The 21,528-nt window shown below is 40.8% G+C and overlaps 1 protein-coding gene across 1 annotated transcript; it reads left to right on the top strand.

Annotated features, from left to right (window-relative positions):
• The first annotated feature begins 436 nt into the window (after positions 1-436).
• LOC102571185 (p53 apoptosis effector related to PMP-22) lies at positions 437-20,517 on the top strand. Its single transcript, XM_006267441.4, has 3 exons — positions 437-802; positions 19,153-19,296; positions 19,570-20,517. Exons 1-3 carry the CDS (start codon positions 592-594, stop codon positions 19,782-19,784), a joined length of 570 nt encoding a protein of 189 aa, XP_006267503.1. The 5' UTR covers positions 437-591; the 3' UTR covers positions 19,785-20,517.
• The last annotated feature ends 1,011 nt before the right edge of the window (positions 20,518-21,528 follow it).

The following is a 21,528-nucleotide window of genomic DNA, read 5'->3' as shown; positions in this document are numbered from 1 at the left end:
AAAAGAAGCAGTGACACATTTTCTTCACTGTTCAAAATTATTAATACCAGAGGGAACCTTGATAAAACATTAAAAAAACAAAAACAAAAACACCCCCGAGGAGAGGCCAAGCATAGGAAATTTGATCCTCAGAGGGGAAAGTTTTAGAATATTATGAACATCTGTTATTAAGGCTTAGAATATAAATTGTTTCCTTGTTAGTATAAGCATGAACCTGTCCGTGTTTAATGCAATTTTAAGTTGCTGTTTCTCGTGGAGGTTTCAGCCAGGAAATGGTTAAATGCCCGGGATAAAGGAGTGCTAGTCAGCAGAGAAAGAAGGCAGATAGGCCTAGCCCTACAGCTTCTTTCCAGCTTGACTTGTTATTGGTCTTGCTGCTGCTGCTGCTGCACTTAGTCATTCCAATCTAGGTGGAGCTCCCCCTCCTTCTATGTCTGTTCTGATTGAAAAGCTGCTCTTACACACACATGCAAGCGCATGCTTCCAGGAGCCTTTATAAAAACACCCTTCACCCCACATTGCTGAATCAGTAGCAGAACAATCTCATCTTATTCACCCCTCCTCTTGTGAAGCTACTAACTGCCCCACAAGATGGTGAAGTATGGCCTTGACTACACAAGGTGCAGATGGATCTTACCTCTGCTCTTGGGCATAGGGGTCATCTTTGGCATCATTGGGCTGGCTGGCCAGGCCTGGCTGCAGTCAGCGACCATCCCGTTTGTACAACGAGCGTCGTTATGGGAGACTTGTACGAGACTTGACGGAACTTCGCCGTGGAACTGTGTACCCCTCAACACATATGGTAAGTATTTGCAGAGGTCTCCCTATTCAGCCCTTTTAATCAGAGCTCCCAATAGTTGAAAGCTATTTTTAGGAGCATTTGGGGAAATAATAGAACCTCCTGGAAAGCTCAGAAGAGGTCCATTCTGAGATAGACTAGAACAAGGATAATGCTTGTATGCTAAAAAAACAAAACCCAGAGGGAAAAGGGAAGTTTGCTTCATAGGGTTCAGTGGTGTATGTTCATGGTACAAAGGTGCTTGTGGAAACAGCAGTGCGGAAAATGCTTAAAATATTAATTTTCTTTTTACTGTTTATTTTATATTTAAAAAAAAAAGAAATAACTAATAGCCTCTTCAGTAGAACCTCCTCTTTTGCAGAAAGAAATAATGATTGCTAACCAAGTACATAAATCACTATGTAGCAAGTTGCATGGGTAAATGTGAGATATCAGCCCCTAATGCCAAGAGACAATTGGGAAGTAAAAAAGGAGATTATATGAAACAGAGAAGACCACAGTAAATGTCAGACTGGAACATACTTCTCTAAAATATTTTGGTTGATGGAAGTATCTACTTGTGATTATGAAAGAGAATGTTAATACAAGATAGAATCTTTTCCTTCAGTTTTGACAGAAAATGGATTTAGATTGAAGTCATTTTGATTATTCAAGGTATAAAGGTCCTTTGGTTATGAAATGAATGAAATGGTCAGAATGAAATGGTAGGCTTTTACACCCACCTTTCATATGAAGAAATGTGCATGGATGGTGCAAAGCAGTGTAGAAACTGGCCTTCCAAAACCCTCATCAAAATTTATCACCCTTTCATCCTGCTCCAGGGTCCTTTGCAATGGCTGACCAGTAGCAATGAATAGCTAATAATTGCTGATTTACTCACCAAAACTAAGTTATACACTAGTAGAATTTTTCAAGCATATTTTCTATTTGCTGTTTTCTCTCTTTGGATACTATCTCCCATATTTGTAAAACAAAAAATACATCACTCCATAGGTCCTTTCCTTTCTATATAGGAAATATGGTCCTGTAAATACTTGGTACAAATATAAAAGGAAGGTGCAGGAACATTTGTTTGAAATTTCAACTTCTTTCCTTTTGTCTCTTAGTTCTAGTAAACCAGTGGTAAAGATGCATGGAATCAATCTGAGAGAGGCCACAAACTCATGCATCAGATTTAAGCCCTGTGACAAAAATTTGGGGCCCATATTCTTAGTTCATAGAACCGCAGCTTTCTCATGTCTGTGTCTTCAAATAGTGAATCTTCCTTATGTCTGCACTTCTAATCATACTTAGTGAATTGCAATATGATGTCTAGCAGCTTCCTCCATGCTCTGGGTAAGAGAGAGAGGTCTGAATATATCTCTGAAAAGAAGAAATAGAAAAAAAACATGCAAAGAGCTCTTAACCTAACAAAAAACTGAAATATTGGTTTGTTAGGTTTGGCTTCTATGGTCCTTAATACATACTTTCATTAAACTTCTTATACATCTATGGTTAAGCCTCCCTCTCTTTGCCAGTTTTGTTTGGATAGGCCACTTTCAGAAGTCTCATTAGGGTGTTTCAGACAGCAACAACAATTTGAAAATAAAATGGTTTGGTGTGCACTGAGTGAGAAAGTATGCAGCAGCAGGGAACACTAACGGTGGCATTGCTGAATGTACCCACTGTTTACAACTATGTAGAGAAATGATATGGTCCAGTAAATGATCACTGCGCACAAATGGCTTTACTTCAAAATTGTTACTTTCTGAAACACCTTGTTTGCTAAAAACATCAGTGCAATGCTCACCAGCTCAGTAACTACTGTGCGTTAATGAACGAGTAGACATGCCCAACGTTACTTAAATCAATGAAAATTTAGGCCTAAATGATTTTCCTGAGATTTCACCGAACACCTTTGGCCAAGCTATGTACCAAAACCTAGGATGTTTGACTCCTCCAGGTTGGTGCCACTTCCTTTCTTTATACTGAGGTATGCTTTGGATCTGGATTGAATAATCAGACCATCAGAATGAACCAGCATGAAATGGGCCCTTTAGAATAAACCAACACCACATCTTGAAAATAACTCTAACTGGAAACAAAACTGCTTTAGCTTCATAGTCACCTGCCTGAATAAATACTAGTAGGTCCCATGCACTAGTAATAACCTGCTGTAATGAAAAAATTAAGTAACCTTTGCCATTTGTTTTCAGTGCCACACAGTACTTGATAAACCATAATCCACAGGGTGATCACTGATTATATTCACCCCTTTGATAACCATACAGACATTAGAAAAAGCACTGTAGTTTGTAGGGGTAGGAAGTATTTTGATATTTTTCTTGAGAACTGAAATCTTTGTTTCTTTCCCATTGTGCAGTTCCCAATTCTCTCTTATGGGCTTGATTCCCAGCTTTTCTCCCTCACCCTTAATTCTCAGAAGTCTCTTTTGAAACTGGGTTGCTATAATGGGATTGCCCTTACTGATGGGTAAGAAGTGTTTAGCACTGAGAGTGTGCTGCCCACTGCCAGTGAAGTTTATCAACATCATTGGGACAATGACTATATTTTACCCCCAGTATCATTCAGTGTAATGATCAAAACCCTGCATGGTATTCAGTGAAATAAACAAATTCAAATCAAATTCCCCAGTAGCAAAGTCTGTGTTTACCCTGAATCTCAGCCTTTTTTGGCTTATTTTATATAAATCATAGGTTGCCTAAGAAAAAGCTAACATCCTTAAGAAACAAATCTCACTGCAAGAGAATGAACTTTACCCATTAAGCTGGCTGCTGCAATGAGTTTGTAATTTCTTAGGAGCTGGCTGACAGAGCTGGTGGAATTTACAGCTGCATAAGGAACACAAAAGAGGCTTATACTTTTGGAACTTAAACCATTAAAGGGACAGACCTTACAAACTCTCCTGGGGCAGCTATGTTCAAGAAGAGCTCCAGAATGTCCTAGATTTGGGGAAAATATTGGAAACAGAGTCCAGGGAGTGTATAAACTTTACAATGTCCCTGAAGAGTTCATATATTCTAATTAACTGATTGGCCTTACCAAAGATACTTTATTACTTTACTTGCAATTGAAGAAAAACGAATAAAATACATATTGCATTTTTAGACTCTGAAACAAGTAATTTGAAATAGACTTTTTGGAATGTCTCTTTTGTGTACCAGACAGCTTTCAAGAAAAGAAAATCTCTTGCTCTAGGACACCTAAATGTCCGAAGACAAGGTCTTTCCATCAAAAAAGTTTAGTATGGAGGGTTAAGAAAGCGTTGTAAAATTTGAAGGTCAACTTCAGCTCCATAATAAAAATAAGGTTTAGATAACATAAAGATATCAAAGCAATAATACACGTGCATGGTGACATCTCATAGAAAAAGGCAGAAAGATGATATTTACAATACTGAATGTCAAAGTGAACACATAGATGTTACATTTATCATTTGTATGGTGCCTTAATTGAATGTGTGGCATGCTCACACACTGAGGCTATGTGATGCAGATGCCTGATAATTAGCTAATTGTCAGACACAGTTTTGGACAGTTCCACTTCTGGAATCGGCGATGGGCTGGGGACAGCTTTGGGTTTGGTATAGAGCTACCCCCTACCCAATCTGCAAGATAGGGCTGGGGGCAACTCCCCTGCAGTGTCATTGGGGTCAGAGGAATGTTATGCTCCATTCTAAAAATCACAGCTCTGTGTCTGGTATGGCAGGAGGCACAATGGTTGGGACAGGGAATAAAATTCCTCTGATTCCAGTCACACAGTTGTTTTAACAAGCACCAGGGGATATAGAACCATAGAAAAGCAGAGCTGGAATCTAGTCAAACCCCTGCTCAAGGCAGGATCGACCCTGACTTAATAACCCCATTCAAATGCCTGTCTAACCTGTTCTTAAAAAATTCCAACGATGGAGATTTCATACCCTTCCTAGGTAGCCTGTTCCAATGCTTAATCTCCCTGATAATGAGAAAGTTCTTTGTAATATCCAGCCTAAGTTTCACTTACTATTTAGGACAATTACTCCTTATCCCGTCCTTACAGCCACAAGAAATAATCTTCACCCTGTGTATAACCACCCTTCAGGTATAACAGATCCACCATCAGTTTTCTCTTCTCCAGACTTTTCCAGTTCTTTCATAAGTCAAGTTTCCAAGGCCTCTAATAATTTTTGCCACTCTCCACTGAACTCTTTCTAATTTATCCACGTTTCTTGAAGTGTGGGGCCCAGATGTGGACACTACTTCAGAGGAGGCCTCACCAATGCCCAATAGAGCTGATGAATCACTTCCCTTGTTTTACAAGAGAAAATCTTAGCCAGCTATTGGCTTTTTCTTTTCAATAAGAGCACACTGTTGGCTCATATTCAACTTACAATCTACTCTGATCCCTCTGTCCTCTGCAGTACTGCAGCCTAGCCAGTCATTCCCCAGTCCATATCTGTTATGTGATCATTCTGTCCTACTGCAACAGCAAACTCTTTGTGAAGCTGATACAAGATCTCTTTGATTGTTTGGCTTGTTGGCTCCAGGAGCTCTCAGAACTAGGTGTGCCTCAGAAAGTCTGAAATATTTTAAAATATTTAATGTATTGTGCCTTAGGCTATGGAGATGTTTCAACATGTTCTCTCCCTGGTGCTGGAAAATTATTGCTCCTACTTTGTTAATCTGAATCTGGTGCCTTTAAAATGAAGGAAAAATCAATACACCCGTTCCATCAAACCTTTTTCTTATGCCTTTTCCTATGTGCCTCCCATGTGCAAGACATCCATCACTTGTCCTATGCACAGGACAAAGGCAGATTTGGAGCTCTTTGCTCAGGTCTAAATTTAGTATGAAATATTAGATTTATTTTCATAGTGGAAATACAAAAATCTGTTACAGAACTTTTTCTATACCAAACAGAATTTCAATATTTGCTGTGCTTCATACATTACAACCAATATTTGACTCTCGCCCTATTCTACACTGTGCAGAAGACTGCTTGTCTGCATATGTCAGTAGCTGAGAAAGATATTTTTCTCATCTAGGAATTCATCTTTCATAGGCAATGCATAGATGGGGCATGGGGGAGCACGTGCTCCCCCTGAGATTGACTGCTGCTGGCTATGGAGTGGGGGGAGATGGCTAGTGCCCCCCCTGAGAATGTGGGGGCATCAAGAGAAGCGCCTTCGGCACTTCTGGTTTGCTGCCAGCACTTCCGCCGCCAGCAGTGATCAGTTGCTGGAGGACCCCCCCCCCCCCCACTCGGTCAGCGATTGGCTGCTGGTGCCCCCCCAGGATCCTCTTTAGTCTCCCAGGAAAACCATCTTAAATTTTGCCAGGAGCAGGGATCCAGACAAAGAGCAGCAGAAAACCATGTTCTAAATATATATTTATTTTTTTTCACAATTTTATTTAGGTCAGAAATGTTAAGCCAATACTGCCGAAAAACGTGGCTGGTACATGATGGGCACCTATACACGAGCAGTGAGGATGCTCCAACGTACTGTAATTGCAGCGTGTCAGAGCAGACTTGATTACTCGAGTCGGCTGGAGTGTGGTAATTCCTGTGCTCCAGCAGCCTCTAGCTTCTCCTGTATCAGCGCCCCCATGCTTCAAAATGGTGGTGGGGGCACTTTATCGAAAGCTTGTTGGACGAGCTTTAAATAAAGCACCCCTGCCGCCATTTTGAAGCACAGGGATGCTGATACATGAGATGCTCCGGGTGCTTTCATTAGAGTGGCTCTCTAAGAGCCGCTTTAATTAAAGTGCCCTCCCCCACTCCCAGAGCATGTTTATAAATGCCCCATGATGCTAAGCCCTAGAACACATCTGTAGTAATAGTAAACATCTGCAGCATAACTGACTAAAGAAAGGCTGAGTCAAATGACACTATGCATGGGAAACAGAAATCTGGTATGGTTTAAACAGGGCTATGGATTGTTATCCCATTACCTGGATTAGCTTTTGTCACCCCTCTGTTCCTATAGGTTCTTTGCTTGTTTGCTTTCCCAGTACTGCACCTATCCCCCTTCCCACCTTTCTCTTTTTCTTCTTTTCCCATCTTTTGTATTCAAATCACTCTATTTTCTATACTGATCTATGCTGCCCTTTCACAGCATTTGTTGAAGTGAACTCCAGTTCACAAAAATGTGCTCTCTATGTATTTTATTTAGTCAGTCTATATAAAGTGCATATACACCCTCTTCTCTCCCTGACTTCAGACTAAGATGGCTAACCACCTCTCTCCAACCTCCTATTACCAAGCTGTGGCAAGCTGTTTTGAGAACTTAACAATAATTAGAACCCTTTCCTTCTTCCTGTTTTCATAGATTCATAGATTCATAGACATTAGGGCTGGAAGGGACCCCAGAGGATCATTGAGTACGGCCCCGTGCCCCAGGGGCAGGAAGCCAGCAGGGATCATAGGATCCTAGCAAGATAAACATCCAAATGTCTCTTGAGGGTGTTCAAAGTAGGTGCTTGAACTACCTCTGGTGGCAGTCTATTCCAAACCTTGGGGGCTCGGATAGTAAAGAAGTTCTTCCTTATGTCCAGCCTAAAATGGTCACGGAGGAGTTTGTGACCATTCAACCTTGTCATCCCTTGGGGCTCTCTGGTAAACAAATGATCCTGGTGAGCAACCCTGATAAACTTGTAGGTGGCCACCAGATCACCTCTGACCCTGCGCTTTTCCAGGCCGAAGAGTCCCATGGCTCTCAGCCTCTCCTCCTAAGGTCTCTTTTCCTGATCTCTGATCATGCTCATGGCTCTCCTCTGGACTCTCTCAAGCTTCTCCACATCCTTTTTGAATTGTGGAGCCCAAAACTGGACGCAGTACTCCAGCTGTGGTCTCACCAAGGCTGAGTACAATGGGAGAATAACATCCTGGGATTTGCTTGAGAAGCACCTATGGATGAAGCCACCGTTTTGCTTGCTTTACCAGCCACAGCATCACATTGAAGGCTCATGTTCATCTTGTGGTCAATCATGACCCCCAAGTCCCTTTCATTTGTAGTGCTAGCCAGCACTTGTATTTCCAAGTTCTATCCTGCTGCAGAGTAAATTAATTTACTCTAGCCTAATAGGGGTGCATGTGTAGACACTGAAATGTTTACTGAACAGCTAATTAGTTTACTGTGCAATAAACATCTCATGTAAATGCACCCGGTGGGCATGTCTACATGTGATGCTACATCACTGTAGCAACATGCTACAGCAACATCGTGTCTGCGGGTAAAAACTGTGATGCTGCAGCTACATTGCCATAGCAATGCTCTCCCTCATTATAGTGCTTTGATATGGTGGTGTAGTGCCTGAAAACAAATGTGCACAGTGTACACAATGCAGTACAGGCTGTTACTTCACCATCTTTTAGGTCTTCCAAAAGGAAGTACGAAATGGTGGCACAGTAACAATGGCACCATAGCGGCATGTGTAGATGTGCCCAGTGTGAAGGGAGTTAGGCTCACAGCATTTAATTAGCCTAGTAGTTCTCATTCTTCATGCTTTTCTTTATAATTTCAGGGTTCATCCTTCTGCACATTTATTGCCAGATTTATTTAATCAGAAGTTCTTCTAAATAATAGTTATTTTCTTAGGTAATTAACTCTACAGAGTAATTGCAGATGTCAACACACATACATCCCTGAATAATTATAGTTAAATAGCTCAGAACAGTATTAAACTTGTTAGGTGCAACAGAATCATGGTATAAATTACGGCAGAGTTCTTCACAAAACTTACAAACTCAAGGTCTTGAGGTCCCTGAAGCATGCATTACTCAGACACTTACCTAATCTTTCTCACTGAATGTAGCTCTTCTGAAAATTTCTGAATGGTTCTTGGTAAAAATTTCCTGAAGTTGTCACTTCTTTTCAGCTGTGACATACAGCCGTCAAAGACTCTAATATGAGCTCCATAGTAAACTTTGCAACCTGATTCTGAATAATTTGGAATTTCTTTGTGGGGATAAATAATCAAACAAGCAAAAGGTCATATGCTTCCACATTTTATTTCAGATGGATTCTTATCAACAACTGATATCTGTTCTGAAAAAAATGAGTAGGGAAATGTCATGCCTCCTTTTGGAATCTTTTGCAAATTGAAAGAAATCCCTTGATCAATTAGAAATCAGAATTCAAAATTATCCAGGTTTGATTAAATGAGGAATTTAGGTATTTGTCTCAAATGGTGCTAAAATGAGGAATGTTAGTAATGTAGGAATAAAAGCAGTAATATTGTAGTGGCAATGTAAATCCCACCCAGCCTAGAAAATCCCATGACATTGAATTCACTGGATTTTAAATCAGCCTGAGGAGAGTTGGGATGATGGGTGGGGGAGTGTAACTCTGTAAGATGTACATATTGCATGTATGCAAATGTTAATACATGCTGAAATTATCCTGCAGTGTGAATTGTAAGAAACATTTGATTTTGGCTTTTCTATTTCAATGTATCCACATCTCCTAGGACAGATTGCCCAATCTTTGCTGTAAGTGCCATTTGGCAATTCCTGAAGGGCCAGATTCTGATGCTTTTACCTGCATTGCACAGTATCTTGTTTCACAAGCAATTCCACTGAAGTCTGTTGAGCGGTGGAGGAAAATGCCATATTGCCTGTGTGTGGCACTTTTTATCGGTGGCTTTTAAAGTCCTTTCTAAGGATGTCATTGTTGGTAGCCCTATTTTATAGATGAGGAAGCTAAGGCAAGGGGGTGCAACATATTTAAACCTAGATAAACTAGTAGACTACTGGCAGAGCTGTCCGCAGTCAGGGACAGTACTATCTTATAGGCCTGTATGAAGCAGCTAGTATTCGCTCTGGATTCAGCTGATTTGGGGGACAGTGATTTGATTCGGTGGTTCAAATCACTGTCCCGAATCGATTTGGCCACATTGGCCAAATCTCTGAATCAAACAGGCCCCATCCCACCCTACTGTCCCAGCCATCAATGGCTGCCCTGCCCAGTCCCACCGTTCTGGCTCTTTAAAAAAAAAGCCTGGCACTCACTGGCTGTTGCCAAGTGAAGGGAGATCCCTGCTTCCCCCTGCTGCCCCATGTTATGTGTGTGGGGGCTCTTCCATGAGCCCCCAGAAGTCCTGATGGCTGCTGCAGCAGCCAGTGAGTGTGGGCCTTTTTTTTTTTTTAAGAGCCGGGCGCTGGGGCTGGGCGGAGCAGACATGGGGGTGGGGCTGAGACAGTGGGTGCGGGGGGTTCATGGTAGAGCCCCCCATGCAGCATGGGGCAGTGGTGGGTAGCAGGGGTGAGTGGGGGCTTATTTTTTTATTTTAAACAACTGGGAGCTGGGCTGGGCGGAGCAGCCATGGGGGGCTGAGAGATTGGGTGGGGATCAGGGGGGCACTCAGGGTTGCTGGGGGAGCAGGCAGGGAATGGGGCCTGGGGGTTCCCCCCATGGTCCCTTTCCCCCTCCTTCAGACCCCCCTACTTACCGGCATGGAGTCCGGATCCAGCTTCCTGTGGTGGCAAGCGGGGACTGCCCAAATCTCCAAAGCTCTCTGAATCTTTTCTGAATAAATTCAGAGAGCTTCGAATCTATTCAGACCTTTTTATTGGTCTCCTGATTTGATTAGGATTTGGAGATTTGGCTGCTGAATCGGACTGAATCTCCTCTGAATGGAATCAACACCTGAAGCTTCACACAGCCCTACTATCTTATGGCAGAGTAATTACCTGTGATTAAATGCATGTGTAGATGCTGACTATGGGCATAAATTGCATCTGGTCAGCTCAGGAAGCAGAGGGCCAGACTCCTGCTTGCCGCCTAGCCAAACGGCTCCGCATTTTCAGTATCCTCATGCCCCATCCAGCCTCTCTATTGCAGTCACCCAGAGCCCATGGCAGAGCAGGGCAGGAGCAGCCCTGGTAAATACTGCTCTGCCTCGGTTCAAATTGCTACTGTCCTAGGCACACATGTAGATGCTGCACCCAGGAGTAGTTTCTTCTGGCTCAAGCTGCTCCAGAGTTTATTGCTTCAAATTAATTGCATGTGTAGATGCACCCACTGAGTCTTTAGGGAAAAAAGGTATGAGAATATAAGGTGCAAATCTATCTTGTCTTTTAATATGGTCCTAAGCATATCATTATAAACTGTCTTCCCATTTACCTTTTAACCTACTTATCAGCAACTAGCCATGATAACGTATCAGTGAAAAGAAGCATTTTCTTGTCCATGCCTTCTTGGTCAAACTAAAAGGGGCTTGCAGCTTATTTCATGAGCACAAAAGTATCAGTTGTCTGCCTCCCCGAGTGTGCATTTTTATGGAACAGTTTAGCTGCTACCAAAAATAATTCCAGATTTACAGCCATGGCAAGAAAAAAGTCCTTTATTGCAACAAAGTAGCTGCAATAAGGTTCCTGAACATGGTTTGCTCACAGCGCCCAAATTACAGATGAAGAGCTAGCAGATAATAACTCTTTCATATAGAAATGAAATGTAAATCCACTGTGCTTGAGCACATGCATCTTTACAAAAAAAAGAATGAAAAAAGCTTCAGGGTAGGGCTCTGCTATTTTGCATTAGAGTCATTGCTTATAATGGTAAAACACATAACATATCCTTTCTTTATCTATATTTAATATTAACCAAGCCATTTTTAAACCTAGTGTAATCTTGATAAGGGCTTCTATTCAAATAGTGGCAGTAGCTGTGCAACAGGTATACTAAGATTAACTGACATGATTTTTTTTTTATTGGTTTATCAATCCAATACTCTTCCCCCCAACATAAACTTTAATTCAAAACAGAAGGGACTACATAGGGAAAATTATTGTGACATCAAAATATGTAAAATATATAAAAAAGATGTTAAAAAAAAGCTCTTGAGACTGCTAATTATCTATGACGCCTACTGAAGGTTGCTTAAAGTTGTGAATTGTCAGTTCTCAACCCTCTCTCACAACCAGCCCTTTAATCTTAAAAAACTTTGGTGCACACATTATTTTTAATAGCTACCTTCAACCCGTGCTGCTCTCTTTGATGATTCTTTTACTGCATCTCCCTTGTTAGAGCTAAGCATTAAGGAGGATCCCTATTTAGTACAAAGTTTTATTGGATTCAGCTTCTGCATCAAGCCTGTACATGTCAGACGTGTGGGATGAATACAGAAGATGCTGAACCGCACCCTCTAGATGTAAAACTAAGAAAATCTCCCATGTTCCAAATCTGAAGGGCTTCCTCAGTAGGAGAAGGGTCTTCATTAGGCATATTTTAAACCTGTGAAAGAAGGAATCTTCCATGTGTCTATTTATACCTGTGCAGGTAAGACTGGGGAGGCTATTTATTTGGTTTTAAAAATAAATAGTTATCTTAAGTCCAAAGAAGTCCAAAAGACTAGCCACTACAATGTTTGCTTATAGTGCCCAAACTGCAGATCCATTAAATGATAGGAATATCCTACACAAAAGACCATTTCATTTTGATGCAGCCCAGGATGCTACTACCTAAATTTTGTATATAAAACTGTGTTGTGTTCATACATGCTACATAGTGCTGGCAGTGAGCTTATATGTAAAGCTGTTGTTCTTTCCATGGCTTGTGTCGCATACCTTTTCATGCCTTGCACAAAGGCACATGGGGTAATTACAGGTCCAAATTGTGGACCTTCATTCCTTTAAAATGAACTGGTGAAAGGCTTGTCCAGCCATTTGTAAAGAGTCATATACTACTCATCACCAAGGAATATATTAAACGATAAAAGCTTTGTGGGAACCAACATAATATATTTCCTGCTCCAGTGCTGGCAGTGCTGTAGCAAGCAAGCTAACAAGTTGGTTCTTGCTAACTTGAAGATTATTTACTTGAGACAAGGAAAATATTCCATAATGTAATGAAGCTGTGAGACAAATACATGCATGTTAATTGACATCAAAACAAGAAATAGCGGGGGGAAAACAAGCAGAGTAAGATCCTAACACCTGTGGATCTTGCCATGAACTCCTGGCAAGGCAGGATGTGCAATTGCTGGGATTTGGGATAAAATTTCTCAGGACCCATTGCACAATTAAATTAAAATCTGCCAGGGGATGGAGTAAAATGAGTGCAGGCTCATTTCCTAAAACAAGCCTCTTCCCTTTAATCTAGGAGGCATGAAACAGATTGTACTCTGGGAACTCATTTGAGACAGGTATGATCTGTGTATAGGTGAACGAGTACCTTATTAAAGACAATTTTTTGTTCTAGCAAGAATAAGGATATAATTAAAGCTGAAGGATAAAAACACCACAGCTTTATCTTTCTTTTTTCTTTTGGCTTTTTTTCCTGACTTTTACAACATAGGGGGGTATTATTCCATTTTCACCATAGTGTTGGCACTTCCTGTGGCCTTTCACTTTTTGATTGTTGCTATGCTTGTTTGATATAGCTGCACAGTTCACCCCAAGGATGCAGGAGGTGTTGACTCTACAAATCTCAGTAAAATAAGAAGGTAAATAACTACTGAAATCAATGAGCTGCTGACAATGCATTTATTTTTTCTTTTAAATGCTGGTTGTACATTCAGCTTCAGATGGAAGGAATAGTTGAGGAAATATATTCTTACTGATTGGGCAAGGAGGAATATGTGGTTCCCTTTTGACTGTATGGAGCAACGGAAGGAATTTATTAATTCACATAAAGTGGAGATGTTCATATAAAGAGCAAGTACGAGAGGACGGAATGAAGGATATGAATACTCATATACAATTTGGATTAGTATACAAATAGTCCAAATTTTTGGTTCAATAAGAGTGCAATTCAACTGCAAATTCTATTTTCAGGGTAGGGTATTTACAATATGTTGTGACTCCTCATTTCTGTGTTATCAGAGACTTTTTGGAACTACAGAATGTATTTTTCCCTGAATACAACTCATTGCTAAGCAGACAAATAAATTTCACTTGCTTGTATTTGTAAACTTCAAAGTAGAATACATAAGGAACAGCTGTGAACCTCTAGTAAAAATCTATAAACCCACATTTGACTGAAATCTCATTCTGTCAAAAGATATCCAGGATATGTTTTTGCAGCACAGTGCAGTGCCATACAGAAGTACCTGTATGGGTTCAGGTACCAGAAACCATATAGCCATTGTAGCTCAGAAGCATTCAAATATTAATGTTTTGGAGTGTGCTCACACTGCCATTCAAAGACTTCCTTGGATAAAATTGTTTTTCTTTCCTGAAAAAAGAAAAATGTCTCTGATGTTTTCTGGGCTGCGAAAACTGGATCCCATACAAGTTTTATGGTATTAGCTTCGCATTCAATAAGGTTTGGCTTATGTTCATTTCTATCTGGGCTGGTCTAGACCCTGCAACCTTTCAGCTTCCTTTCTGTGTACAACGAGCTCATGCACAATTGTGAAAATGTGTTGGCATGGATATTATGCTTTCATTAAAAGAGTTAACAGTTGCAGTTAGATGTGTATACATGCTAAAGCAAAAAACAAAAGCCCAGTGGATAATTAAAACAAAGAGACCAGGGACCAAATTCTGCCCTCAATTACACTTGAGTAACCTGATTATTTTTATCTCTGTTAAATCTGTGGACTTATATTCAGGTATAAAAACTGCTAAAAGCATTCATTAAGTCCATTTCTAAACTAGATTTCTAATGATGCATTCATCAGTTTAGAAAGAGGGAGCATTCATTTCTTTTTTTTTCCCCTAATGGAAGATGTTTATGCAATTACTCAGCCACAAAGACGGTTTTTGCCTATATTGGGCTTTCAGAAAAATTAACCTTTTTCAGAGATGTAGCAAATGTTTACAGCTGTTGTGGCAATGTTATGGGTTTTCTTAATATATTGTTGCCTTTTTACTATACATGTGATTAGGATCCCTACAGACCAGTTTTGGCAACGTGTTTTTTATGTTATAAACATAAAGTTAGGCAAAGTAGTAGGAGCTATTAGTAGGGTTGAAGCATTGTAGGTGTGATGGTACAGGAAATATGTGAGAAGTAAGACTGGGGACAAAGCACCCTTCTTCCAAAAGCTTGTAACACTTTTCCCAATATAAAGTTGATCCAAATAAAGATATCACCAAAAAAGTGCTTCTAACAAGTACAAGAGATTTTTCTCCTTTATCTCTTCCTCCATACATTTCTGATGCTAGAAATATTACTATACTAGAAATCTGGTATAGAAATGCATTTAATTACTTCCCATATGGAGTGTTTGCCAAAACATAACCCAAGAAGACATGTGCTTTATGTGTTTTGTGGCTTCAGCTATGAAAATGTACTATTTTTTATAAGAGGATAATGGCAGGTGGGATATTGTTCCTCAAGTAAGAGCTGACAAAAGGCTAGACAAAGGAATCCCATTCTATAATTTAGAGCTAGCTGGTGTATTTTTTTTCCAACAAGGCAAACAAATAAATCAAACAATCCTTAAAACCCTAATTTAAAGCATTTCTCTTCTACAGATGGTAGTTTCTAAAACTGTGGTTGTTACATGACTAAGCAGTTCATCATTTAGATACAAGGCCTGCAGTGCATGTTTGTTCTTGCCATACAACCAACTCCCTGCAGGCAGGGAGCATACCAATATCTCTCACTCTGCCTTTCACACAAAGCCAGAGTGTTTTCATTTATAACACAATTCAGAATAAAAACTTAATAGTGCATATGCATGGGAAAAGCAGGCTGCACAAGCCCCATCCACACGCCGTGTCAAAGCTCCAGAGGCCTCTGAGCTGTTGGAGATATCGCCCAGTCCAATATAGAACGTGAAATCTACCATAAGATCCTCTTGAAACAAAGTCAGGCTCCTAGGAAATGTAGTGCTAGCAATAGTAGTGGTAGAAAAGAGCAGACAGTGCAGACCCACCTATTTCCAGAACTGTTGCTGGTAGTTCATGACCTCAGGGGAAGGCAGTTTTGAAAAGATCTTGGCTTTCAAGAGTGAGAACCACAGGGTTTTCTTTATATATGATATTTATTCCTGGAAAAAAAAAAGCAATAAAACTGAAAATGGAACAGGGGCTTAAACTGGAGGAAAATAGGCAACAGCTGGGGAAAGGAAGGAATTTAATTGCAATCAGCTGAAAGGAGACAAAAAAGTTTTGGCCTCAATCCTGTCATCTAACTGTACTTGGCTCAGCTTTAGCACGTGAGTGAGAGGGGAAGGGAAATGGCTGAATGGGTGAGTGCAAAGGGGCTTGGAGTTGGACAGCCGTGCAAATTCATGTGATTTCAGGGCCCAAAAGGCATTTATGATGGCTAGAGTTAAACGTTGTGGCCACATGAGACAGTTGGCATACCCAGCTTCACACTACAGAGACTACATCTGTAGTACAAATGTAGTGTGTGAGACAGTGGCATGCTCAAACCACCACTTTGCTTCCCTCCAACCTGGAAAGTGTGCTGCTATGTTTGTGTGGTGCTGCAGGTAGACTGATCAGCCTTGGTCTCCAGGCTGAGCTACATCTGAGTCAGGAGATACCATACAAGCAGCAGTATGGTACACTTCTCTGTTGAAGTCCAGATACACCCTTAGATTTCGTTGTGTTAAGGAGGTGCCATAGCTGCCTGGCTAGAGCAGTTTTATGGTTACTGGGTGCATCTATACATGCAGTTAGGGTGATATGGTACTCTGGCACAAACTACACCAGAGTTTAAGCTGCTCCTGGGCTTAGCATTTACACATACACCCAGGATTGCAGCATGTTGAGTTGGGGCAGAGTAGTCCGAGGCTGACAGGAGCCCCAGGGCAGCCCTGGGCTCTGGGTAGTGATGGAGGGCAGTGGAGGGGCTGCTGGGGCATGAGGGTGCTACAGTGCTCCCACACTGTAACACCTTTATGCCCCAGGCAGCCCCTGTCACAGTCTACACATATTTGAGTGCATATAATTACTCCACTGTAATTCAGAATTAATGAATTTACTTTGCCATAATATGGGCACATGTGTAGACTCGGATGCTTTACAACATAGCTAATTAGCCAACTGCAGTAAAGTGCATGTGTAGATGCACCCACTGTGTAGCAGCAAAAAGGGGGCTGAAAGGACGGCCAACAGCTGGTCTTACTATCCATACACAGGTTTTGCATCTTGTATATATGTTGCTGAATGATAAGATGCATGCGTGAGAAAGTGGGGTATACAGCACATCTTTTATCATGTCCCCATCCCCTTTTCCCTCCTTCCATGTGCTGCCTCACTGGTCTAATCATGCCTGCTTTGGTAGTAAGATATAAACCCTAAGTCAAAAAGCCCTCTGGTACCTGTAGCAGGTAATAAGGGCTCTGGTGGCGTTGATTCTGATTGAAGAGTTTGGTTGCTACTGTCATAACAATGATTTTACTAATTTTTCTGTATGAATTTTCTTAAGTTATTTGCATTTAGGTAATACTTTTACTGAAGAATTTGCACCATATTTTAGTTATCTTAAATATCTTAATATCTTAGTTATCTTCATGGTTGTTTGGGTTATGATAATTTTACAGCATCCATACTGTATGTAGGTAAGTTAGGAGTTAGCTTTTATAATGTATCCTACATATGGTGATGCAGAAAGAGATGATGTCTTGATCAAAAATGGATAAAGTCCAGGTCAAAACTGAAATTGGGCATTTACATTCTACAGCACTTACATGTGAAGTTGGGTCAAGGTACAAGGGTCAGGTAGGTTCATTATATCACAAGCAGGGGACATGTTGATCAAGGGAAGTTAAGATGTTTCAATGAGTACTAAGTAGCCATTGATCTAAATTTGAAGATGAAAATTCTAAATATAATATTTTAATTAGCTTACAGTTACACTGAGCCTTCACACATCACAGTAAAACAAAAAGTAAAACAAAAAAAAATGGAAAATGAAATTCTGAAACATTTTTTCAAAATCAAAAACTCATTCCCAAGTCTGAAAACAAATGACAGTAAAAGCTTTGTTATCCAGCATGTGTGTGGGTGCTGTTTATCTAAAAATTCCGGTTATCTGAGAGTTATACGGAAGACAGTGCCATATGTGTACTGCAAATACTTGATGTGCATGTGCATGCCAGATATACTCCGCAAAGATTCCTGTTGCTAAAGTGAGGATTTGTATTGGGGGATATTGGAAATTCTGGTTAATAGAGTATTCCAGTTAGTAAAATGCCAGTTAACATAGCTTTTACTGTACAAAACTTCCTGCAAAACAAATTCTGAGTCCTCTCCAGATCTGTTAGAGACACACAGCCACAGCCAAAAATATGATGTAACTGGATCTTACTGGGACAAATACTAAGCCCTCAGCCCTTAAGCATTCAAATCACTCAACTTTGGTGAACCTAAGGCACGCAGAATTTGGCTGCAGATTCATACAGTACTGGTTTCTGAATTGGTGTTCTATAATCAATCTTCTGTCAAGTATTGCTTATCACCATGCTAGGAGACCAGAGAGTAAACAATGAGCAAAAGGGAAAGTTCTGTCTAGGAGGTGTTCTCTGCATGCAGATCTTGGGGTTGTGATCTGTCCATTACTGTTTGTATCTGAGGTTTGGTATTGCTGAATGTTGTCAAATATTTACATACATATTTCAGGCCTGTAATTCTCATCTAGATAGTTTTTTGAGAACAGAAAACAGAAAATTAAGTTACCTTCTAAGAAGGGCTGCCTCCTCTTTGGTATCCATGCTCAATACACATTGGTACTACAATACACAAATACTTCAGAGCAATGACTGCATCTGGGTGAAGTTACACATTACACTTAGAGTCTTTGACCATACTAAGGGCACATAAAATGTGACGGTATGCAGGTTGAACCTTGTTAACTTGTTAAAATGGGCAATTTTCAGTCCTTCAAAATCCCAGGATACACTGCTCCCAGCCCCTTCCTCCCACCCTTCCCTTTCCCTGAGCAAAAATAGAGCCCAGGTGTCCTGGCTCCTAGACAGGCCCCTCCCTGCCAGTCCTCTATTAGGAAGTCAGAGCTGTGCAGGCAAGAAACAGTATTAACCCTTAATGTTCAACTGCTCACAGCATTTTCTAACTTTAACTTTGCTTAACATTCCACAGATTTAGTATGGTCTAAGTTTAACATGTAACTTCACCTTCAGCTGTTGAAGTAATACCTGTTATAAAGGCTGTTCTTCCAATGACTTAAAGAGCTCATTTTTCTGTCTCGATACTTGATACATAAACTGCATAGAAGCCTTGGATGAAGTTTTGGTCACATTCAGTACAAGAGAAAAAAAATTACATTCTTTTAAACACTGTAAATTTTATGTTGCTCTTCCAGGTAAGAGTATTATAAACCAGCAAGAGGTTTCTCAAGTCCTTTCCTTGAAAGTGCCCTCTTGTTTCTTATTTGTTTGAATTAAAGTAACTTGTCAGGTCAGCAAAAATACTGCAAGGGGATTTGTCTTGCTAACATGTTTTCCTTTGGATTTCAGCCTGGGGAAGAGGTGCTATTGGAACAATCCTTACTGGCTATATCATTTTCATCATCTGCTTTGCCCTTGCCATCATCGCATTTGCTGTCTGTTTACTTCGGTTCAACTTTATCCGAGGAATTGGAGGCTTGCTCTTTGTTTCTGGTAAGAATCTTCAGGAAGCAAGTGTTGCCTTTTAAAATGGTACCTGTAATAAAACCAGAACCTCACTTGCCTTGGCCCTGGCCCTTGCTTGATTCTTCTACAAGGAATCCATACCCATTTCTACTTTGTACTTGGAAACCTCGATTAAAAACATAGAAAGTCCATTGAATACAGGCTCCAGCCAAAATCCTCACCTCTCTAAAGCAAAGTTGTGTTATAGATAATAAAAAGAGATCAGTTTAGTCACTCATTTCTTGTCTTTTTCTTTTTCAGCTCTGTTCCTGATTATGGGCCTAGTCATTTACCCGGTGATGTACACAAACACCCTTCTAGTCACAGGCGTTGGTGCATTTGGCTGGTCCTATGGCTTTATGTGGACTGTTGCTATAATGGCAATAGGTCTGGCATTCTTCTTCTGCTGCCTCCCCAACTACGAAGACCAGATCCTGGGAAATGTCAAGCCTGATTATTGCTGTGGTACCCCGTGAACACTAGTAACAGCAAGAGAAGCATCTGACATTTGGATTCCAAAGATACTTACAGACTACCCTAGTTTTCAAAAGTATTATCATCAGGTATTAGTAGAAAGGTTTGGCAAGTTTGGTTTGTTTTCACATGAAAGTAGAGAAAGAAATGCGAGTTTTAGAATGGAAGATTTAAATCATTCTGTATTTTCACATATGATTTTTTTAGGACTTATCAGTTTGCATACTCAATATGCTTATAGTTAATTACTCCATTAATTCTCACATCAAGAAGTGTGCATAATTTTTGTGAGGTGTTTCAGGTGTTTATGCTTGCATTTTAGTATAAACAAGTAAGTCATTTGGTGGGCCAAATAATATCTTCCTGAGGCAAAGCAGTTCACAACCCTTCCCCCCCATGGCAACTATATTTAGCTTCTATTTTTGTTTACTTTAACCTGAAAATCTGAAATGTTTGCTTTTTGCCAAACTTGTGTAACCACTGCCTGCCAACATTGTCAAAAATTCAGCCCCCAGTTCCTAATTTAGTTCTCTTTCTCATTAAAAGAAAAAAAGCACTTCAAGGTACAGGGATAAAGTGAAGGTGGGAGGATGGGAGGGAGAGAGAAAGAGAAAAGGGCCACTGGAGTCTGGATTTTAGCAGGATATTTAATTCTCTTTCCCTCTCAATATTTTTGTTTCATCTTTAAATAACTAAAGTGTAAAAAATTAATAAAAACTGTAAACATAAAAAGCAGTATCTGTGTGTGAAGTCCAATGCAGTCCAGGCTTTAAAATCTTGGGTGAACATTTTAAGGGGAGCAGGAAACTGCTAACAGGCTGGGGAAGCACAGCTAGGGTGCTGTAGAAGTTTGGTGCTTCTCTGGGGACTAGTGAAGCTTATATAACTTAGACAGTCCATACCAGTAGTGACCAACCTCTTCGGCAGATGTGCCACAAGTTAAGCTCTGCCCCCTCCCAAGATGCCTCTCTCATCCCTATCTCCGAGAGGTGTACCTGAGAGAGTAGGGGTGCTGGGTTACCAGAATGGGCTCAAGTCCTCAGCTGCATGGAGTGGAGCAGTGGAAAGATGCTGTTGCAAGATTCATGTCACAGTCAAGAGCCAAACTAACCTTTCTCTGGCTCTGCTGCAGTTTTATATGGCAAGTAAGTAGCCAAAGCCCTGAATGCAGCAGCAGCTACAGGGCCAAGGAAGGGTTAACTTGGTTATTGATGGTGACAACTGATACCTTCTCTTGTAGCAGCATCCTGCCCACTCTGGTCTACATAGCCAAAGACTCAAGCCTCTGTTCTGCCTCTATTCTGATGCCTCCGTTTCCTGAGCACTCTGAGTTTGCCCACCATATAGAACCTGCTTGTGCCACTTTTAGAGTGCGTACCATAGTCTGGCCACCCCTGGCCTAAAGAATCTCTCCAAGCTGTGTCAACTTCACTGGGTGCTCTGTAGGCAGCAGTGTTTCCCAGAATCTCCACATCTTTATCTGCAGTGGCACTACCCTTGATGGTCCTCAAAGATATTCTTGGCTCATTTCCTACGGTAGAGCCTCAGAGAGGTTCCTTGCAAGACAAGCTGCATCTCTCTTCCTTAGTTCCTGTTGCAGAATAATAATTCCCCAGCCAGACCCAAGATGTTTATAGCTTCATTATTTAGTCCTGTCCTTGTACCTCATTGTGAGTGGGTGTCCTAAATCAATCAAAAGAAATAGCGCACTTGGCAGAGCTTCCCCCTAGCATTTGTTCTCGCCTG

This window comes from Alligator mississippiensis, chromosome 1 (genome assembly GCF_030867095.1).
Source record: "Alligator mississippiensis isolate rAllMis1 chromosome 1, rAllMis1, whole genome shotgun sequence".
Lineage (NCBI taxonomy): Eukaryota > Metazoa > Chordata > Crocodylia > Alligatoridae > Alligator > Alligator mississippiensis.
Note: the sequence above shows the minus strand (reverse complement) of the source record. Positions and strands in the feature narration are given on the sequence as shown.